The sequence below is a fragment of the Pteropus medius genome, unplaced genomic scaffold, assembly GCF_902729225.1.
Source record: "Pteropus medius unplaced genomic scaffold, Ma_sr-lr_union100, whole genome shotgun sequence".
NCBI lineage: Eukaryota > Metazoa > Chordata > Mammalia > Chiroptera > Pteropodidae > Pteropus > Pteropus medius.
Window position 1 is genome coordinate 3867170 of NW_024345600.1, and position 20756 is coordinate 3887925.

At 53.9% G+C, this 20756-nt stretch overlaps 2 protein-coding genes and 1 pseudogene across 2 annotated transcripts; 1 reads left to right on the top strand and 2 right to left on the bottom strand.

The window, feature by feature from the left end:
- Positions 1-788: 788 nt before the first annotated feature.
- LOC120611733 (M-phase-specific PLK1-interacting protein-like) lies at positions 789-2976 on the bottom strand (annotated as a pseudogene).
- Positions 2977-3197: 221 nt separating this feature from the next.
- Positions 3198-7539, top strand: GAPDH (glyceraldehyde-3-phosphate dehydrogenase). The gene is made up of 12 exons (XM_039874164.1): positions 3198-3315; positions 3543-3583; positions 5347-5446; positions 5524-5630; positions 5744-5834; positions 5959-6074; positions 6163-6244; positions 6483-6634; positions 6714-6792; positions 6896-6979; positions 7065-7162; positions 7269-7539. The coding sequence occupies exons 2-12, from the start codon at positions 3561-3563 to the stop codon at positions 7336-7338; spliced, it is 1002 nt and encodes a 333-aa protein (XP_039730098.1). The 5' UTR covers positions 3198-3315; positions 3543-3560; the 3' UTR covers positions 7339-7539.
- A 609-nt stretch (positions 7540-8148) lies between these two features.
- On the bottom strand, positions 8149-20712 carry IFFO1 (intermediate filament family orphan 1). The gene is given in 11 exon segments (XM_039874143.1): positions 8149-9189; positions 9929-10059; positions 12735-12830; positions 13116-13135; positions 13138-13235; positions 13355-13512; positions 14145-14153; positions 14442-14582; positions 15319-15414; positions 15558-15618; positions 19425-20712. Coding segments are annotated over 11 exon segments (1935 nt in total). The 5' UTR covers positions 20444-20712; the 3' UTR covers positions 8149-9083.
- Between the last annotated feature and the right edge of the window lie 44 nt (positions 20713-20756).

Below are 20756 nucleotides of genomic sequence, written 5' to 3' on the forward strand. Positions count from 1 at the left end.
CCTCCAAATATGCCCTCTGGTGGGCATTTGACAATGTGTACTTATGGTTGTCACAACCTAGAGGGGCGGGGTGCTACCAGCATCTAGTGGGTACAGGCCAGGGATGTTGCTAAATACCTCACAATGCACAGGACAGACCCCACAACAAATAATTATTCACTGTCAATCAACAGCACTGAGGTTGAAAATCCCTGCTTTAGACCAAGGGCTGGTTTCCTGTGTCCTAGCCCCAAACCAACTTATGTTCCCTAATCCCATCTCTAAAGATAGGTGACTGACGTGGCCTGGCAGATGGGAGGTCAGGACACGATCCCCTCTAGTTCTAGACAATGTCTCCAGAAACTGTGTATCAGGGACACCTCACCATGTCACACAGCCTCAGGAAGTCTAGCCCTTCAGGCATAGGCGCTGCTAGTGGGCTGTCACCTGAAGCCCGCTTCAGCTCCCCAAGCCTCTGCTGAGTCACCTGGACCAAGAGGCAGTGAGCCTGCTGTCATGACGACACTGGTATCTTTGCTGTCATGACAACAGCAGGCTGTCAGTAGTGCTCCCTGGGCACTGAACTCCCCCCCTTTTTTTTTAGACAAAATGTTTTATTTTAAGACAATGGAAAAACATTAAAAGACAAATGTCCATTATATAACCAAGAATATTAAACATTTGGAAACTGTAAATCTTCTAAAATGTGGTAGGCACTTCCAGAACTAAATATTGTAAATTACCCCACCATATGTCTTCTCTAATACCAACAATATTTGATAAGATGAAAAATACCAGGAAGACCCAACTAATTATTCCAAGTCACCATGTTAGGTTTTAACGTAATGACACAAGTCAAAGTTTTGTCCAAGATGTTCCACATGAAGCTTCCAGTTGAATTCCAGAAATGTTAACAAAAGTATCTTCCTCTTTTGCCTGTTTGAATGTTTGAATTTTGCTGTATCATTGGCTTATATCCACTACAGATACTGGTTCTAGGCCAGCCCTAGGGTCTTCAAGCATTGAAGGCTTGAAATAACTTTTCCAGCTCATTAGACGTTCTTTTTTCTCTGCCACGCCCTGATTCAAAACATGCAGATGTCCTTGGAGAACCCTTGGGATTGGGTCTGCTGCTGCCCTGGGGAGTAGCCAAATTGCTGCTGGGACCTCGTGGGGGACCTGGAGTAGGAGCCGGGGTAGCTGTCAGATGATGGCGACTCGAACTGGCCCCCCGGGAAGCTGCCCCCTTGTCGCGGAGAGTGGCTGCTCTCTAGGACTTAGACCTGGGTCCACACGACGACATGGAGTGCAGATTCCCATACCCGTCCCAAGGGGAGTGTGGCAGTGGTCTGCCTCAGCCTGGGGTACCCCGGAAGCTGCTCCCACGACCCAAACCTCCTACACCCTACACCTGGGCAGGGGTAAGGAGTCAGGATCAAAAAATTCTGTCAGTGTATGTCAGGAAACGAAGACCTCACAGTCGCGTTCTACCCCCGGAACTGTCTCCCACCCTTTTTTTTTTTTTTTTTTGACAGGACAGTAACGAAAAATGACAAGCATGAGGCAAAGGGGAAGTTGAGAAGCCTCAGACACACTTTGGGTAGTGCAGAAGCATGGAGAGGCTTTTGTCAGGAAAAGGGTTAATGGTCCTTAAGGAGGCCAGGCAGGAACGGACAGTAGCAGCTGTTCTCTCTCCTACATTTCCCCAGCCCACTCTGCAGCATGGGGCTTCCCGCCTCCTGTCACCATTACGTGCCCTCTGGCCCTGCTCTTGCTATTTGTGAAAAGCCTGGGCACCAACCATGCAGATGGCTGCCGGACACAGACACAGCCTTGGCTTGGGGCCCCAAGGGAGGGCAATCCCAGAAAGGGAAGGGACTGGGGTTGGAGTTGGGGTGCAGGACAGTGTGCTCTCTGCCTTCTAAGCAAAGGTTATCACCAACCAAACTTAGGCACAGGCTTTTCAACTAGAAAAGGGGGCTGGTTTCAGGTTACGCTGGGCCAACAGAGGCCCCAGATCCCCATGCCCCTGCACCTGCTGAAGGGCCATTTCACACACACCCCCTTCTAAGCCCTAGTTCCTTTCAAGTGCTCAGAACCAGCCCTCCCTCCATCTTCAGCTCCCAAACCTGGCACAGCTGGGGCTTCTGACCCCTGGGAGGGAAATGGATCCCTTCCTCTGTCTCTCTGTGAGAAGGGGCTGGGGGCCTGTTCCCACCTTGTGCCCAAGACCTCCCAATCTCTTCCCTCTTCTGGACTCCTCACCCTGCCCCCAACATGGCCTGGTCTCAGGCCGTGAATGGGAGTCCCTGGCTCCCGGGCTGGCCAGCACGTCCCAGGATGGGGAGGGACTTCCGCCCTCACGTCCTGTTCTCCGCCCTGGGCTGGAGGTGAAAGGGACATTGTCTCCCAGCCTGGGTGGTACAGCTGTCACGTTTCCCAGGAGCAACTTTGTAGCAGGCCCCCAGCAGTGATCCCATCCTCCCTCTGGGGCCCTAGCCAGGCCTGCGGGGACAGCCCCTGGTGCACATAGGGCCCAGTTTGTCTACCCCAATTATCAGGTCTGCAGGCTGCCCGAGCGCAGGACAGCGTGACCTTCAGCGCAGAAACCTCCCCCTCAACCTCCTACCCATCCAGGCCCCACTGCCCGGTGCCCGGCCCAGGCCCCCAGCCCAGAGAGGCCCGCAGCCAGGGGACAGGGAGGAGGAAGGGGGGCTGAGAAGGGCCCCACAGGAGGCCCCTCCCCGTCCTTTCCTTCTGCTGTTCCTGTCACTACCGAAGAGCCTCGAGAATTTCCTCAGCCTTCCTGCCCCATAGCCTTGAAAGAAAGGGGATGGAGTGGCAACGTGCAGCCCCCATCCGACCTAAGCTCAGGTTCCAATTCCCCATCCCACCAGCTCCCAGGGTTCCCTTTTCATCCGTGCCGCAGCATGAACGCTCCTGGCTCCTGGATGACCTCACCAGGGCCCCTGTCCTCGAATCCACCGTCTCCAACATGCCCAAAGGCACGTCCTCTGCCCCTTCACCGACCACCTCCTCCCCAGGGCCGCTCTGTCCCCTCCCCTTCCCAGTCCCTAGTCCACACGCACGGGGCGTGCACGTTCAAAGAACCAGGAGGGTCCAAAAAAAGAGAGGCCCGGCTACTCGCGGTTTTACGGGCGCACGTAGCTCAGGCCTCCGCGCCCTTGGGCTGGGACTCCACAGGCTGGCGGGAGGCTGGTCGCGTCACCCACGCCCCCGCCGCGCCCCGTTTCTATAAATTGCGAGCGCAGCCTCCCCCAGCGCTCTCTGCTCCTCCCGTTCTACAGACAGCCGCGTCCTCCTGCGCAGTGCCAGGTAAAAAAGCAGGCAGGTGCCGCTAAGGACACGGGGACGTTATGCAGAGCCGGGGACGCGGCCGCGGTGTAAGGTTGGCCTGGCAGGCTGGCGCCGCAGTGCAGGGGCGCGAGGGGACGTGCGGAGGCGCAGGGAAGGGATGGTGGCCGGGGGAGGGGAGGGAGGGAGAGGGCCGCACTCCCGCTGCATGCGCCCCGCACTCTGATGCTCACCCTCCTCTCCCGCAGCCGCGACCCTGAGACACGATGGTGAAGGTTGGAGTGAACGGGTAAGTTAGAAGTGGGGTGGCTACCCCCTAATTGCGGTCTTGCCATGCTGGAACCTTGGCTGGCACTGGAGGGACGTGGGGGGATGGTCATACCCTCACAAGGAGATCTCAAGGTCAGAGCTAAGGCTCAGGCTCCAGCCTCGGGGCCTTGTGTCCCCTACACCCAGTTTTTGCGCCTCCTGTAACTCCGCCCCTGCGGAGACTTGTCGCCCAGAGCCCTCCCCTCCACCCGCCGCAGATTAGCTGGAGAGTACCCAATTCTGGCTTTGGACCCATCCCCTTGGTCCCTTAGCTGGGGCTTCTTTCTTTCCTTTCGCGCTCTTCGGGGTCACGTGCTGGGGAGGAGCCCCCTCCTCCCAGCCTCCTTCGCCCCCACCTGGCCGCACAGACGGGGGATGCTGGAGGCACAGCTGTGCGCACACGCCGCTGGGAGGGCTCCTTTGCGTAACCCAGCCGCCATGTTGCAACTGGGAAGGAAATGAATGAACCGCCGTTAGGAAACCTCCCTTAGCTCTCCTGTCTTCCTCCTTCCTTTCCTATGACTAACCCTCCTCCTGCCTCAGTGTGTTGGAGTCACCTTTATCCCGTAAACGTGGTGAGGCGAGGCTTTACCGTGCTGCTTTCCAAAGAGCTGGACCTCAGAGCTTGGACCATATCACCCTAGACCATCCTTCCTCGCCACCCAGATTTCCCCTGAGGAGGATGCTTTTCCTGGCTGATTCTCTGATGAATCCCAAATGTGGCTTTATGGGGGTCCGCTCATGGTTTTTGTTTGTTTTTTTTTTTTCCTTTTCTTTTTTTTCTTTTTTTTTTCTTTTTCCTGGGAGGTGTGGTATGCGGGGGAAGCTGAGTCATGGTGGTTAGAAATTTTCCACCATAAAATGGCTCCTGTAGTAGCCGGCCCTCTCCACACAGACTCCGCTGCAAGCACCTTGCTTTTCCACCCGTGCCTATAGCTGACCCAACCCTAAAGGCCAGGCTGTAAAGGTCACTGGGAGTATTAGGTGTCTGGAAGCCTTAGGAACTCTGCCCTTCTCCCCAGTCCATCTTCCAGAAATCAGATCCCAACTTTACCCTAATCTGGGGTTAAATATAGCACCTGACCTTTCTTGCAATTGGGGACCTGGCTTCTGCTCTCCCACCTCCTTCCCCACATACACATCTGTTGCTCCATCTGATTTTTGGAAGAGAGCTAAGGACAGGTAGCTTACTTAGCAGTTAGAACCCTGAGATTAAGGGGTTGAGAAATGGCTCATTTCCTCATTGCCTTCTCTTTTGTAAGAAAGATTTGGAGTGGGCTTGACTCCTCCCGTTGACTTCCAACCTTTACTCTTGCCCTTTGAGCTTGGACATGCTGAGTATACATGCCTTTGCTCCTTAGAGGGTGTAGCCTGAAGCTGGGCCAGACAGGAGCAAGCATGCAGAGGGCACAGAGAGTAGGGGTGATGAATGCTATGTGCTAGGCATGTGACCAGGCTGTGGGTGGCAGTAGCAGTGCCCTGCCTTGTCACTATTGGAAAAATTATAGATGAGTAAGGAGTTGGACAAGTCTTTGAGCCTAATCACTTGGGCAGCGATAGGAGCCTGTGCCTTGGGGCCATGCTATAAAGCTAGGGTAGCTGAAAGATTAAAATTAGACATTTTGGGACTTTCTGGTGGCAGAGAAGTTACATCTTCCCCCTGAAAGAAGATGAGTGGGCCACGAGCTGCTTTCACCCCCAAGAGAATCCTCAGCCCCTTCCTTCTCACCTCCTCTCCCTCAGATTTGGCCGTATTGGGCGCCTGGTCACCAGGGCTGCTTTTAACTCTGGCAAAGTGGATATTGTCGCCATCAATGACCCCTTCATTGACCTCAACTACATGGTGAGTTGCCTATACGGCTGGTGTGAGCAGAGGCTGGCTGATGTGCAGCCCTTTGATGGCCTCACTTGTCCCTCCAGGTCTACATGTTCCAGTATGATTCCACCCATGGCAAGTTCAAAGGCACAGTCAAGGCTGAGAATGGGAAGCTTGTCATCAATGGAAAGCCCATCACCATCTTCCAGGAGTAAGTGTGGAAGACAGAATAGGAAGAATTCTGCTTCAAGGGAGGTGCTAGGATGGGATGGCTGCCTTAGGCACATGGTACCTCATGTTCCTGAACTTTGTCTTGTCTTGTAGGCGAGATCCCACCAACATCAAATGGGGTGATGCTGGTGCTGAATATGTTGTGGAGTCCACTGGTGTCTTCACTACCTTGGAGAAGGCTGGGGTAAGTGGTAGGGGGCTACAGATGAAGGTAGTTGACCCTGGGATTTGGTATAGCAAGAAGACTGGGGGGAGCTGCCTTAGACCGGAAAGGTAGAGCCTGGGTCTATGACTCCTTTGCTTTGCAGGCTCACTTGAAGGGTGGAGCCAAGCGGGTCATCATTTCTGCTCCTTCTGCGGATGCCCCCATGTTTGTGATGGGTGTGAACCATGAGAAGTATGACAACTCCCTCAAGATTGTCAGGTGAGCATGGCAGAGAGGAGCGGCCAGATATACCACTGTGTGTTACAAGAGAGACTTACTTGCCCTTGACTTGCCTCTCTCTTTTCAGTAATGCCTCCTGCACCACCAACTGCTTGGCCCCCCTGGCCAAGGTCATCCATGACAACTTTGGCATTGTGGAAGGACTCATGGTAAGAATGATGGGGAAAGTGACCAGAACACATTCGTTTCTCACCCAGAATTGGCTCCTTCTCCTTCCTAGAACACAGCCCTGGGCTGTGGGGGCCATGGAGTATTTGGGTTCCTTGGGGTTGGCTCTTTTTTTTCAAGTCACTTTATCCCTTAATTTCTCCCAAAGGTGAGGAGGGAGGTTGAAGGGCAGGTGAGGAGCACTCTGTTTGGCCTTCACTCCCTTTTCCATGTTTCCAGACCACAGTCCACGCCATCACTGCCACCCAGAAGACCGTGGACGGCCCCTCTGGGAAGCTGTGGCGTGATGGCCGAGGGGCTGCCCAGAACATCATCCCTGCTTCTACTGGCGCTGCCAAGGCTGTGGGCAAGGTCATCCCTGAGCTGAATGGGTGAGGCTTTTTGCTGCTTTTCTACCCTGGGGAGCTGCAGAACCAGGAGCTGGTACTGAACCCACTTCTCTGTGTACAGGAAGCTTACTGGCATGGCCTTCCGTGTCCCTACCCCCAACGTGTCAGTTGTGGATCTGACCTGCCGCCTGGAGAAAGCCGTAAGTATGGGTTGGAACAGCTTTGGTGGGCTGGGGGCTTGTGTCTGGTATAATGGTGGCAAGATAGGAATTTGAATAACCATGTCGATTTTACCTTGTTTAGGCCAAATACGATGACATCAAGAAAGTGGTGAAGCAGGCGTCGGAGGGTCCCCTCAAGGGCATCCTGGGCTATACTGAAGACCAGGTACTGATTGGACAGGGAGCTTGGTATCCACACGGCCCTCCTGGGCAAGACTGGATTCCCATACTTGGCCTTATCCTTTCCCCAGGTTGTTTCCTGTGACTTTAACAGTGATACACACTCTTCCACCTTCGATGCTGGGGCTGGCATTGCCCTCAATGACCACTTTGTCAAGCTCATTTCCTGGTATGTGACTGGGGTTGGAGCAATATTTAAAAAACCGCTTGTGGGGCATGGCGCCCTCTGGTGGCTGGCTCAGAAAAACAGCCCTTAACTACTCATGTCTTTTCAGGTATGACAATGAATTTGGCTACAGCAACAGGGTGGTGGATCTTATGGTCCACATGGCCTCCAAGGAGTAAGAGCCCCCTGGACCACCAACCCCAGTGAGAGGAAGAGGCCCTCAGCTCCTGGGGAGTCCTTGCCTCAAATCAATCCCCCAGCATACTGAGCGAGAATCTCCTGACCTCCAGTTTCCATCCCAGACCCCCTGAAGAAGGGGAGGGGCTTAGGGAGCCCTACCTTGTCGTACACCATCAATAAAGTTCACTGTACCCAGCCAACTCGTTGCTTTAACTTATTCCAGGGTCTAGGATGAAGGGGAGGGAAGCTGGGCCAAAACCAAGGTGAAACAGCTCTTGTCAAGAGTAGCAAAGGTGTTTGCTTACCCCAACCATGCATAACCTTGACGGCAGATTTAGAGCTAGCGTAACTGAAAGCGTCCCTTACAAAGGTGTATGCCCAGGGACCAGGCCTGTGAACAGCTGTGGTGGTTTCCCCTCCAAGGCCTCCAGCATGGCCACTTCAGAGGACAGGGCCTTTTTCTCACCATACTCCAGCCCCAGGTTGGGTCAGCTGTATAAGCACTTAGAACCTCACTCAACACATAGTAAGCACTATATAGTAAACCTGGGAAATGAGGGTCAGGCCCACCTGTGGTTTCAGTGTTGGGTAAGGCATATGAGCTCAGTGGGTAGCACAACCTTGGTGCTTACTCGGTGGGTTGAGGCTTAAAGGTTCTGCCACTTGAGGCTCTGAAAGCAGGTTCCTTCTAATTTCCCCATTCCTCACTTTTTACCCGATGTTTATAAAATGGAGGTGAAAACTACTACATGCCTCATGGAGAGGATTGTGTAGCTACCAACACAGTGCTTGAAACAGTGACACAAGTGTTCAATAAATACTTGCCAGTTTCATTCTTAATAAAGATTCCATTCAAATGTCAGCTCAGCACAGCCTCCTCCAGGCAGTTATGCTGAGGTCTCAATCACATCTCCCCAATTTCTCCCAAGGTTTTACAAGTTTGGGACATCTTAGCCTGTTGGTCTCAGTGTATGACACAGATGAGGCACACCTTCAGTTGATATGTAATACGAACGCACCCACGTGCACACACAAGTAGCTTCACTTTTCTGTGTCACTCAGCAGTGACGGGATAAGCAAGTGCTCCTGTCTCCACGATGCTGCACTGAGTCAGACCCAGAAGCCTCCAAGACTAGGGGCACTGAGGCCCCTTCGACGCATGGCACTTCCACAAGGGAGGGATCACAGCCACATCACTGCTGTCCACAGGCAGGTGACTGGAGCACTCAGCGGAGGGAGGACAGCACCCTGCCCAGTCCCGTTTCCCTCCGCCTACAACATGGAGGGAAAGCTCTCCCACTGCATCTGCTGTGTAAGCCACAGAACTAACCCATGTCATACCTGTGCCTGGGCCAGTTGGCACCAGTACAGAGTCACAGACATGAGCTGGCTGACTCTAGGTCACAGGAGTGGAAGGAGGATCTGACAATCACATTCGTTACTCAGTAGACAAGTTACGGGGCCACAATTGTGCTGGCAGCATTTATAAGATGGAGAGTAGCTGACACCCACGCATGGAGGCAAGAGAGCCCCAGCTGTGGTGGGAGTCGCCCAGGAAGGGCAGGCCAAGCTTCGCTTCAGATACCCTAGAACCCTGGAGAGGCCAAGGACCAAGGGAGGGCGCCCGAGGGAGGAAGAGGCCCTGTCCCCAGGGGTCAGACTTGGTACAGCAGGACAAATGAAGCTTCCCTTCTGAGGTGCATTCCCATAAGGGTGGGTCCCCACAGAAGCCCAAGGCAGGTCCCTATCTCATGGAGCTATCAGATGAGACATCACGATCGGAGTCCTCAGTCTCGCTTGGCGGTGGTGGTGGCTCACTAAGTGGGACCGCAGTGAAAGCAGGAGACTTTCTAGAAAAAAACACAAGCTGTCACCTTGGGGCAGGCAGGAGAGCTGCTGAAGCTGGCATTCCTTTCTCCCTTGGCCTTATTCTCTGGCTAGCAGGCGAATGACATCTCAGGCAAGGGCAGGACCACGGGGTAAGGGTGGGTGCTGGGTGAAGGAACAGGGAGAGGAGAAAACCTTCCTTACCCCACCCGGATGGGAGTGATGGTCCCATCTTTATCTTGGGGACTTTGGGAGGCTCAGAGTTCAGAAATATCTGAACTCTCTTAAGTATGATAGATGTTGCCTAAGGCCAAGTACAGTGACTCAATGGCATCAGCTGTGGGTCTGTAGTATTTTGGTGGCTTTTTTTTCATTTACTTTTTTGCTGAGGTGTAACTTACATGATCAAATGCATGAATCATGGCCCTGACTTTAAATAAAAATTTGCCCCCACACCCCTTTGGTTCCTTGTCAGTTTTTAGCTGCCTCTAACCAGGAGAACCACCAGAGTTGGTAGCACTGGGAGGTTTCAGCTGCCCAGCCATTGACGGACATCTAACTGCCAAGGGAGAAAATGCTGTTGGGCTGGGCCACGCATACCAGGTAACCTCCAACAAGAGCCCCACAGCCAGAGTCACTGCGGAGTGTCTTCAGGATCTGCCCGCCAAGGAGCTCTGGTCCGCTACCCTCTCCCTGCATGTACCCTTGGAGGGAGGCACAGAGGAAGACAGGCAGCGCCCCACACTCGGGGGAGGCCCTTACCGGTCTCCAGACTGAGTGATGAGCCGGCGGCAGGTCTCCATCTGCACATCCAAGCCCCGTTTCATGCTGCACATCTCCATGTACTCGTGCAGGTGCCGGTTCATGTCATTCTTGGCCGTGGCCAGTTCCAGCTGTGGCAGGGGCAGGGCAAGGCCATCAGGTCAGCAGTGCCCCTGCTCCCAACCCCTAGGTGGCAAACATGCCAAGACCACCACTGGGCAGGGGACCTAGGCAGCCATGGCTGAGGGCTCAGATTTAAAAGTATATAAGATCAAGGCAGAAGGCACGCAACACACTATCGTTCGTTTTAGTTTTCCTGACAATCTTTGCCAACAGAGGAATGCAATGGTTATCTGCCTAGGCCTACAGTTTTTTTCAACAGACTGGTAACAGCAACGAAGAAAGGAATGTTCATGTGAGCAGGAGGGAGAGGATGGACTTCTCTGAAAGCACAGGGCGCTCTCTGCGGACAGCCTTGCTGCCTCCCCGGGGTTCCTGCATGGCCTGGCTCATCCCGCATCCCCCCCTGCATCCAGTGCATGTCCCTCACTAAATCGGGAGCTCCTGGAAGAGATGGCCATGGGCCTTACTCATCTCCACGTGTGTATGCTAAGCACTTGGATGGGAAACGAATTAACTTTGTGAAGTATCTACAAGACTCATGGCATAACGAAAGACACCCTGTTGAAAGGGGCTCAATTCTCTCACCATCTGTTTTCTCCTTATTATTTTATTTTGTCATTTGTAACTCATTTCAGAGAATAAAAGAAAGACCGCATGCCACACTGAATGGTCCTACTGGGTATGAGATGTATCCCGATTTAAGAAATGTTACATGTGAAAAAATGTGGGGCTTGGAGTCAAGGAAATATGGCCTCCCTCCCAGAGCCCCATTTTGCACCTCAGGCTTTGAGGCAGAGCTGAGAGGCAGTGCAGAGGCGGTAAAAGATCTGGGCCACAGACAATCTGCTACCTCTCTTTGTTTTGGGTACAAAAGGTGGGGCCAGAAGAGGAGGCAGAATGAAATGGCTTGGAGGTGCTTGCTTGACTGCCTGAGAGCAAAGACAAAGGGTAGGAAACTAGCTGTGAATAATGTGAACTGGACTGAGGTAGCCACCCATAACTAATCTGAACTGGACAGACAGAGGATGGAAACTCGAAGAAGTAAGTGGGTCGCAGGGCCAGACCAAAGAGATGGTCAGGACAGTGACAGGTGGGACGAGAGGACGGCCTGGGTGGGTAAGCTCGAACAGCAGCCTTGGTTCCAGAGCTGGAATTCCGGCTGGGGTCCTACGGCAGCGAGCCAGAGCAGCAGGATGTGCTGACTGTTCAATCTAGAAAGAAAATCTGATGCCACCAGCCCTTGTTCAGACAAGCTGCCACCTGTGCCCCAACTTCTCCACCTCACGAGAGTCCGAGTGGAGGGGGGTGAGTGAGAGGCAATCACTCAGTGAGACAAGAAGGAAGAAAATGAACCATATACATTGTATCAAAATACAAGGCTAGGACTGCCACCAGTCGTCTCTACATATATATATGTCCCCCTTAATTCACACATTTAAAGCAGGACTGAGGTAAGGAGATGAGTGCATATTAGGAGATATCCACAGTGACCCACAGAGAAACCCCAGACTCACTGGGTGAGCAGGGGTGGGGTGGGGTAAGGCCGGGAACACATGGAGAGAGGAAAAGAGGCGGAGAACAAGAATTCCCTCCCACCATCCACCCTGGGCCTCGGCTTGACCATTCAGTAATGGCACATGGTTCCTGCCTCCATCTCACTGACCGCGATATCAAAGATAAAGAGACCTGGGCACCCCAGATGAATCACCAGGTAAGGAGGAAGGAGGCAGCAAGATAGGTGTAAATGGGAAAGTGGAGATCAGTCCTCTCCCCATCTCTTCAGCTAGTATTATGAATCTGGTTGTGCCTTTAAAACTTAGCATTTGTCTACCTGGGCAAAAAACAAAAAGCAGGCTTTGCTTAGAGTAGCATGACCATTTAGCATGGGAGAGCAGTAGGAGTATAAATATGCCACGTGGGCTTGAGGACAGGTGGCAGCAGTCCATCTGCCCCATCCCTGAGTCAGGGTGCTCAGAAGGATCCCCCACGTGGGCAGAAGGGCTCACAGCAATCACCTACAAACCTCCCCCCGAGTTCCCTCCATTCAGGGTGCCACAAATCCTTCCTAAAGCCCCGAAAGGTCTAGAGTTTAAATTGAAGCACCAGCTCCACTTACCATCTCTAGACTAAAGTTCCTCAAGACTAAAGAATAAGAATGGAAATTCTTCCATTTCTTCAAAGGCTGAGCTAAAGGAAGTAGCAAAGTTCAAGTCCACCTCTGAGGGCACTCCGCTATAGCACTGATGATGTAGTAGTAGTAGTAGTAGTAGTCGTAGTAGTAGTAGTAGTAGTAATAGTAGTAGTAGTAATAATAATAAAAACAACTATCATATGGCATGCTTATTATGAGACCAAGTTCTACAAGTGCATTATTTCGTTCGATCTTCAAACAACCCTGTGAGAAAGGTATTACTAAGATCTTCATTTTACAAATAAGGACACAAACTCACCGAGAATAAGCTCATTGAAAGTTAGAGCAGCAGTTATTAAGTGACAGAGCTGAGAATTGAACTCTCACCTGTCTGCCTCCTTCCAGAGCCTGAGATCTTAAGAATCCACCAGAGGTACAACAGCTGGGCAATCACTCCCCCCCTCAAAGTAAAGGGGAGGCCTGGTGTCACCAGTAACTAAGCGCGCGACCCACTGGGAACCTGTGCTCCTTGGCTTCCACTCATACCCTTACCTCTATCTGGTCAATGGTTTCCTGATATTCTTTCTCTCGGGTTTTGAACAGAGACTCCGTATCCTTAATCACCTTCTCCAAGCTGTCTTCCTGCTGCTGGAGTAGAAAGGGAAGCAAGGGTTGGGGGAGCGGCATTGGGGAGGGATGGGATGGGGGCATTCCACAGGGCCAACGAGGGGAGAGAGAGAGAGAAAGTCAGGTTAAAGGAAACCAGAGAAAGAAAAGAAAGAGGATAAAGGAGGGGGGAGAAGCAGGTAGAGGACGATGGCCACAGAGGGGAAAGAGAACGAGTGGGGAGGGAGGCCGGGAGGGAGAGGAGGAGACCGGGCAGCAGCTGGAGAGACAGGGCTGAAGGGCCCTGAGGCCGGGAGGGGTGGTTACCTCTCCCTGGGCCTCTGCGCTGCCATGGCATAGCCTGAGAAATCCTCCCAAAGCAGCAGGGTCTCCTCAGTCTCCTCCCACGTCAGGCTGTCACAGTCGTCCTCAAAATCATACTCCCTCCTAGAGACAGGGAGCCCATGTGTCAAGGAGGGCGGGCCCTTCCTCCTGGCAGAGGGGCCTGGCAGGGGGTACTCCGGCCTCGGAGGGGGGTGCTGCTGAGGAGGGCCTGTGGGACTCACAGCTGGTTGAGCATACGCTGCATCTCCTCGTTGATGCTGAGGGCTGCGCTCTCCTCCTCATCCCCATCGGGCTGGCGGGGCCCGTCACTCTCAGAGAGGGAGGTGTCCTCCTCCGTGGCAGCCTTGCGCTCCCGCTTCCGCCCCCCCATGGATGGGACCTTAATGGGAGACAAGTGCAGAGACTAGAGAGACGAGGCCGGGTGCATGAGGAGAAAGGGCGGGCGGGCGGGCGGGTGGGAGGAGAAGCAGGAACCAGTGGGAAGGCGGGTGGGGTGGACAGAGAGAGAAGACACAGTTACAATGACAGGAACAGAAACACCAGAGTTACCAAGGGACAGGCAGGCAGACACAGATGGGGACAAGGCTGCAGACTGAGAGGGAAGAAAATGAAGAAACAGAGAAAACAGAGCAGTGAGGTAAGGGGAGAAATAGCCTGTCGGGACCACATTAAGATGTGCACGAATTTTTTTTTTTAAAAAAAAAGGTCTTTGTAATGAAATGACTGAACAAAAAAGAAAGTTTTAGGCTGCAAGAAAGGGGAGGATACAGTGTTCACAAAGGAAAACCTGAGTCACACATCCAGATCTGAAAAGCCAGAGGGAGAAGGGACAGAAAGAAATGAAGCAGAGAGGAAAAGAGAAAGAAAAAGAGGGGAAAGAGCAGGGGCACGAAAAAGGGGAGGAGAAATCGTGCTGAGAAGCCCAGCAGGTCAGAACCAACGGCCAGAGGCCTGGATAGTTTAGAAACTGGGACCAGGACATTAATAAGCTTGCGTGAGAGCAAAACTGACCAGTTTCTTCTGTGGAGAAAGCAAGAGAAGATGAGAGGAAGAGAGGAGGAGAGGAAGCAGACAGAGAGAGGGAGGGGAGAGACGGTGTTAGAGGCAGCTTCAAAACTTCTCTTCAGAGGCTGTTCCTTGCCCCCCCGCTAGTCCCACTGAGGGCCCCAGTTGCCAAGTTGAGTCCCCCTGAGAAGGAGGACAGAGCCTGGCTCCAGGCCAGCAGCGCGTCAGGTTCTCTGCCTGCCCCAACCCTACCCTGAGGCACCGGGAGGAGTGGGCCACAGGGCGGCCTGCCCCTGGCCTCACCTGGAACATCTGGATCACGTCCTCACAGTTGCGCTGCTGTGCCACGTCGCAGAGTTTGGCCGTGATGTCGATGCGGCGGCAGATGTCCATGTCCACCTTCATGGCCTTCTCCTGGATCTTCGTGTCTAGCTCTGTCAGGTTCTGTCCGGGCGACACCAGAACAGTGAGGAGGTACCCCGCATGCCACACAGGGGCCCACAGGCCCTGACAAGGTCCTCCTCATCCTTCCTGGCACGCGCCACTTCTCATCCCCCACGATGTGTCCTGCTCCTGGCTGCCTTCCCCACGGCGCGTGGCTCGTACACTGGGCTGCTCATGCAGCTGGCTCCCTGGGAAGACAGGGAGCTCCTGGAGGGTGTGGCCCAGTGCCTAGGACACGCGGGGGTCCCTCCTGGAACTTATGTTCCCAGAGAGAAAGAGAGATGACTGGGAGTTACCCGAGTAGAGATAGTGTGATAAAAATAACAGTATGTGCGAGCACCATCCTGAGTACATGACAATTTTCATAATCATTCTGCAGAGCTCATGCCTCATCATCCCACTCCACACGAGGACACACACGGAGGCAGAGCGGCTAAGGAATCTGCCCAAGGCCACAATGCTATCAAGTCTCAGAGCCAGGATCTGTGTTCTTATCTGACTGCTGAAGCACCTCCATGCTGCCTGTCCAACACAACACCGGGACCTGTGTTCCTTCTTTTTCTCTTGAATTAAGGGGTGGCAAGGGAAAAAAACGGAAGCATAGCAAAGTGAGGGGAGGGGCAGTGGACAGGAAATCGACAAGCCACAACTAGAAAGGCCTGTTCTGCCTGGTTGCAAGCAGCCCACTGGATGAGCCACGGGGGAAGAGTGCGAGGGGTGTGGTGGCTGCACTCACATTGCTCATGAGCCCCTTGAAGACGACTAGCTCAGCTTTCAACTGCTCCACCTTCATCGCCAGCTCCTCTTGGCAGGCGTCAGCCTCCTGGGCTTCCTACAGCCAGGGAGAAAACCCTGCCATTAGTGGCACTACCAGTGTGGGAGGAAGGTCAAGATAAGGAGGGACAAGGAGCCGGCTCCGGGACCGAGGGGCGACATGGAGGACCGAGAGAAGCACAGGCAGTGGGGCACCCTCACCTCCTGGAGCTCATTCACCCGCTGCTGCAGCTGCATCCGCACCGTGTACTCCTCTTCCCACCTGGCAGACAGGGGAAGAAGGGAGACGACATAGGTGCAGAGTCCTTCCCTGCCCCTGTGGCTCCCTGTTCCCACCTGTCTGGCTCAGGCCTCAGCCCTGGGTCTGGTTCCCTAGATGGGGAGGAGCTGTGGACAGGAATGTCTGGTGGGCCAGCTGCAGCTGTCGGGCGGCTCCTCGCCTCCTGGCCAGTGCCGAGCTCCCCAGCTGCCTTCCCGGAACCTCCGGGCCATGCACCAGCAACTATATTTAAGAGCAACTGTGGCTGCCCTGGTCCTTCGCAGTGCCCATCCCACTCAGGTCCCAGCACAACCGGCTGTCTGGCTGGCCTCATCCCCCACATCCTGCCCACACCAGACCACCAGGCCCACCCGGCCCAGTCTCCCACCTTCAGCAGCACAGATCCGGTCTCCCGCCTCCTGCCTGCACCAGAACAGAGCTCCTCTAGCCTGCGACCCTGCCTCGTGTGGTACCGTACCATTTAACCCTGTAAAAGCAGCTGCAGGACACACACCGCGTCAGCAGAGTTGCTCAAGAGCCAGGAGGAGATGCTCAAAGTCCATCCCACCAGCTCCAGAAACTGCCCACCCAGACCCCCACTAAGTGAGCCAGAGAGAGGTGACAGGGCTGGCCCTGGAAGCATAAAGCAGTGGAAAGCAGGTCTCGAAGCATCTAAACCCAAAGGGAAAGGGAAACAGGAGCATGAAGAAGTGCCTCGTGAATCCAGTGAGAACCAGAGGCCTCATCTCCTGGAATGCAGAATTCAGACCTAAAACCACAAGCAGGCTAACAGACACTCTCAGCCACAGGCAGTGTCTCTGTCCCAGGGCTGGGCTTTTCACACGGGGGAGTCCGTGGAAGGCTAGTGGTGGGGGCAACACCAGACCCTACAAGGTCGTCTGGAAGAGCAGAACTTCTCAGACCCCACTCATATAGCCTATCACTTCTTGCCACATTCTGGAAAGGCTTCTTTCAGTCTGAGAAAGGAGGGGAACCGCACCAAGAGAGAAACTTCAATATAAGAAAGGCAGTTAGGAAGCAGCAAAGAAGACAGCAAGAAAATGAAGACCCACGAGACCATATTCTGCAGACACAGGACTCAATCCTTTCTTCCCCTCCATGTCTTTCCCACCTCCCCGTCTGCGCTCTTCCCTGGCTCCCCCTCCAGTCTTACATCTCCTCACTCTCCTGTCCCTCACTCACATCTGCACTGCAGTATTCCTAATAATAACTCCTCTCCATCACTGAGGCTGCCCCTCCCGGATGGGCAGGCAGGAGGCAGCCAGCCCGCCACCACCCTGCTAGCTCATCGTGAAGCCCAGCGCCCGGCCTTCCTGGCTCCCTGCCCGCCCCTTGCCTGCTGCCCCATGTCCTTCTCCCTTTCACTCTTGCCTTCTCATTCAGACAGTCGGGGCTAGCGAAGGGCCTAGTGACAACAGGTTATATATTTTCTTGAGTAAGACTTTTATCTTTCCTAACCTTGTTTTCTTCTTCTACAACATGAAGGCATGGGATGTGGTACCTTCACGTCCCTGGAGTCCATAAGTCCCCAAAGGAAGGAAGCAAGACTGACAAGGGGACAATAACCCTGGACACGATGCATCAGGAAGCACTGTTTGATGCGGTAAGCACTGTTTGACAGTGAACTCAACAAATTCAGGTAGTAACTTAAGTAAGGAAGTTATGTAAGGATTAAGATTAATAAAGTCTCACAGGGTAAAAAAAAAAAAAATCTGAAAAGAAATTATCTGGAAACTCACTAGAATTCTATTTGCACTCGAGCCAGACTTTCTCACAAATAGGTTCATTTTGACCTCTATTCAAATCTGGTCTTACTTATGAGATTCTCTTAACATGGGTAGGATTTGAGCAATTTCCATGTATTCTACATTTACCAACCACTTCTCTTCCAAATAAATGGTATCCTTGAGTGAAATGAGGAAGCAGGGGCCAGAAAACTGTGGCCAGGAAAGAGAATCACCCAAGGTCAGACAAGGCAAAGGAATGAAAATAGAACCCAGGAGGCCTCAACTCCTTCCCAGTATAGTTCTCAAGCTATGCCCAGGCCTTCCAGGCTACAGACAGAAGCTACAGTGTTGCTATAAAGAGAACAGAATGAGGGCAGGGGATCTGGGGTGGAAGAATGAGGAACTGCCAGTGTCACGTACCACAGAACGCTAGCTGCGGGGCCCTCTGCATGGCAGCGTGCTGCAGGGTGATGAGCTCACCAGTCCCCAAGGAATAAACTCTTTGCTGCCCTGGACAGCTGGACCAAGGACAAACACGCTTTCAGTTTTAAAAAAATGGCCCTGAGAACAGCAGTTGTTCCTGTGGTTATAGATGTATTCCAGAACTGTCCATGTTCCACTGCTAACTGTGTTAATTAACTCCTGCAGGGGCTGGGGCTGGGGCTGGTTCTGGGTGGCATCTCAATGATGCTTTTAGAATAATTGGGACTCCCAAAAACACTATAACATGGACTACAACTAAGGAATCCAGCATGAGGACAGGAGTCAACCTCAGAAAGCCTGCTAATCTGTGATCTGCTAGACTCTGCCGGGTTACAGATCCCTGAAGGTCTCCCCTAGACCCAGCAGTAATTTCTCAGAACACTCAGCCAGTCCCCACCAGACACAAATCTCAGCTACACAGAGCTACAAAGGTAATTCCCAGGCATGCCCACAAGGGGTCAGAGTAGCTAATTAAGAGGTTAAATCTGAAGGCCCCCAAACTAAAGCCTCCCTCTAACCTGTCACCTCCTTCCTCCTCAACCATGGCATCTTGCACAGAGTCTACAGAGAGCATGCTGTACTCATGCTCCTGTCCTAACAGCCTGTTTATTAACCCTCGGAGGAATTCACTTGGTATATAGACAGCACTCTAGCGTTGCAGGCCTTCACTTGGCCCCTTGTGCTACTCTGCAGGCTTCTCTGCAAAGAGAAAATCTTCATCCTCAAAATGTCCTGGGCTGTCTGTCCCCCAGCTGCCTTATACTCATCATAGGGTGTGTCCACATTCCCAACTTTCTCTTGCTGGCTCCTCTGCTGGCTCTGTTCACATTGCCTCTGCCCTTGGCTCTCTGCACTTTCAGACGCCCCAGCTTCCACTAGCCCTAGGACAGCCACCAGTCCCTTCCTCTTTCCCTAGGAAATTCCCTTTACTTTTTCCTTTTTTTTTGGTTTACCTACTCCAAGCAATGCCCTGAGGTTCTCAGAGCCCCTAGTTTGAAACTAGAGTGGGTGCCCAGCCTCCAAGGACATAGCTTTGGGAAGTCCGGGGCAGCAGCTAGATCACCCACTGCACGGGGCAGCCCTTCCTTCACCACTCCTTCCTAATTTCACTTAGACTCCCCAATTTAAAGCCGTATCCTTTGCCTCTTACTTCTGATCAGTATATGGAGCTTATATCACGAAACTGTCTGAAGGCTGTGGTTAATGGGGGTAAGTGGTACCCCAGATGTAACTTCTCAGACCCTTGTCTCTGTCACACCTCACAAAACCCCAGTTAACACCATCATCTAAACATTGCAGCCTAGATGAGACAGAAAGCCAAGCCAGAAGTAAACTGAGTTCCCTACAGTATTCCACTCCTATTCTCCTTCCTGTCACGAGTCTGACTTCTGCATTCTCTGTGGATTCAGTCTCTCAGGATCCAATTCCATCTATCCACTTCCAAGCTCCTCCTCACACAGCAGGAACTTTACTCTTATTCTTCCCTAATTCTTGGGCCCCAGCTGCCCTTTCCGCACCAAGTCCCAGCCCTGAGTGTGGCAGGATACTGGGTCCTGTCCCCACCTGCTCAGTCCCTACCTCCGCTTGTACTCGTCCCGCTCGCGCTTCACTTTGGCCAGTACGTTGTAGAGCGCGCGGATCTCGGGGGTGATAGTGTCGATCTGGACGCCCACCCCGTCGGGGTGCACCCACGAGAGGCCAGGCCCTTGCACTAGCGTGGGCTCCAGTCCCGGCCCGAGCCGGCGGGCGTGAGAGAAGGACCAGATGGTGCCGGGCATGAAGCGGGCCGACGAGAAGGCAGCGGAGGTAGAGGTGGAGGGCGACGAGTGGCAGGAGGCGGAGGGCGCGAGGGGGCCAGCCGGAGAGCGCACGGGCGAGCCCAGCACCCGCGCCGACGGGGCGCAGACGGCGGCCGGCCGGGAGCCCAGGGGCAGCCCCAGGGGCCGGATAGGGCTGACGAAGCCGGTCTGCACCGCCTGGTCGCGGCGAGCCAGGCCCCGCCGGCCCTGCTTACCCTCCTCCAGCGCCTGCTGCAGCTGCTTCTCCAGCAGCCGGTTGCGGCGCTCCAGCTCGTGCACCTTGGCCAGGAAGCAACGGAAGCGGAGGTTCAATGTCTTAAGCACATTGATGTTGGAGCCCAGGTCGTTGCGGAGGGCCATGGCGGCAGGGGGTGCTGGGCCGGACCCCGGCGGCGAGTAGGGAGGTGGGCCCGGTGGGGCGAGCGGCGACGGAGACACGTCTCCTCCCCCAGAGAAGTGGTCACTTCCCAGAGGGTCACCCAGCGGCCCCGCCAGGCCCTGCTGCTCCTGCTGTAGGAGGAAGAGGTTGGGGCCAAATAACGGATTCATGGCTGCGCCTTCTGCTGGGAGATGGAGACCAGTGCAAGAGCAGGGATGCAGGGCGAGGAAGAACCACCAATGAGACGCCCCGGGGACGAGGGACAACCAATCAGACAGCTCGACAAAAGGGGCAGAGGTCAGGAGGGCGGGGGAGGGCAGAGAGAAAGCCAATGAAAGGCTCAATTTGAGACTGGCACCTGGACTTCTCAGGGCCTGAGGTTGAGCCGAGCTGAGTGGATACCACCCAACCCAGCCCATCTCCGAGTCGACCAGACCCCAGCCAGTGCCCAGGATCCAGTCAGGGTGGCAGAGGGGTAGAAAACCCGGGTCCTCCAGTGCACCATGGGTTCTGATGTTAGGAAGCGCATCTTCCCTACACCCCTCTTGCCCTCCTTTTCCCAAACACCCTACCTCTGACTCCTGCACTCTCCAAGTTCCTGGGGAGTCCCAGGGATCCCAGGAACCTAAACTTGACCTGATTTCTCAGTACACCACAGTGTTCCCTCTCTTAAAAGGGCTGCTGTCCCACCCTCCTACTTCTACCCTTAAAGCAGCAAAGCCAGTACCCAGT

What these genes read in the sequence shown, in the direction of transcription:
- GAPDH (XM_039874164.1), top strand. Translation starts at nt 3,561, where the DNA reads ATGGTGAAGGTTGGAGTGAACGG. An exon ending in TCATTGACCTCAACTACATG is followed by an intron (nt 5,447 to 5,523) that starts GTGAGTTGCCTA and finishes TTGTCCCTCCAG; the next exon opens with GTCTACATGTTCCAGTATGA. An exon ending in AACTCCCTCAAGATTGTCAG is followed by an intron (nt 6,075 to 6,162) that starts GTGAGCATGGCA and finishes CTCTCTTTTCAG; the next exon opens with TAATGCCTCCTGCACCACCA.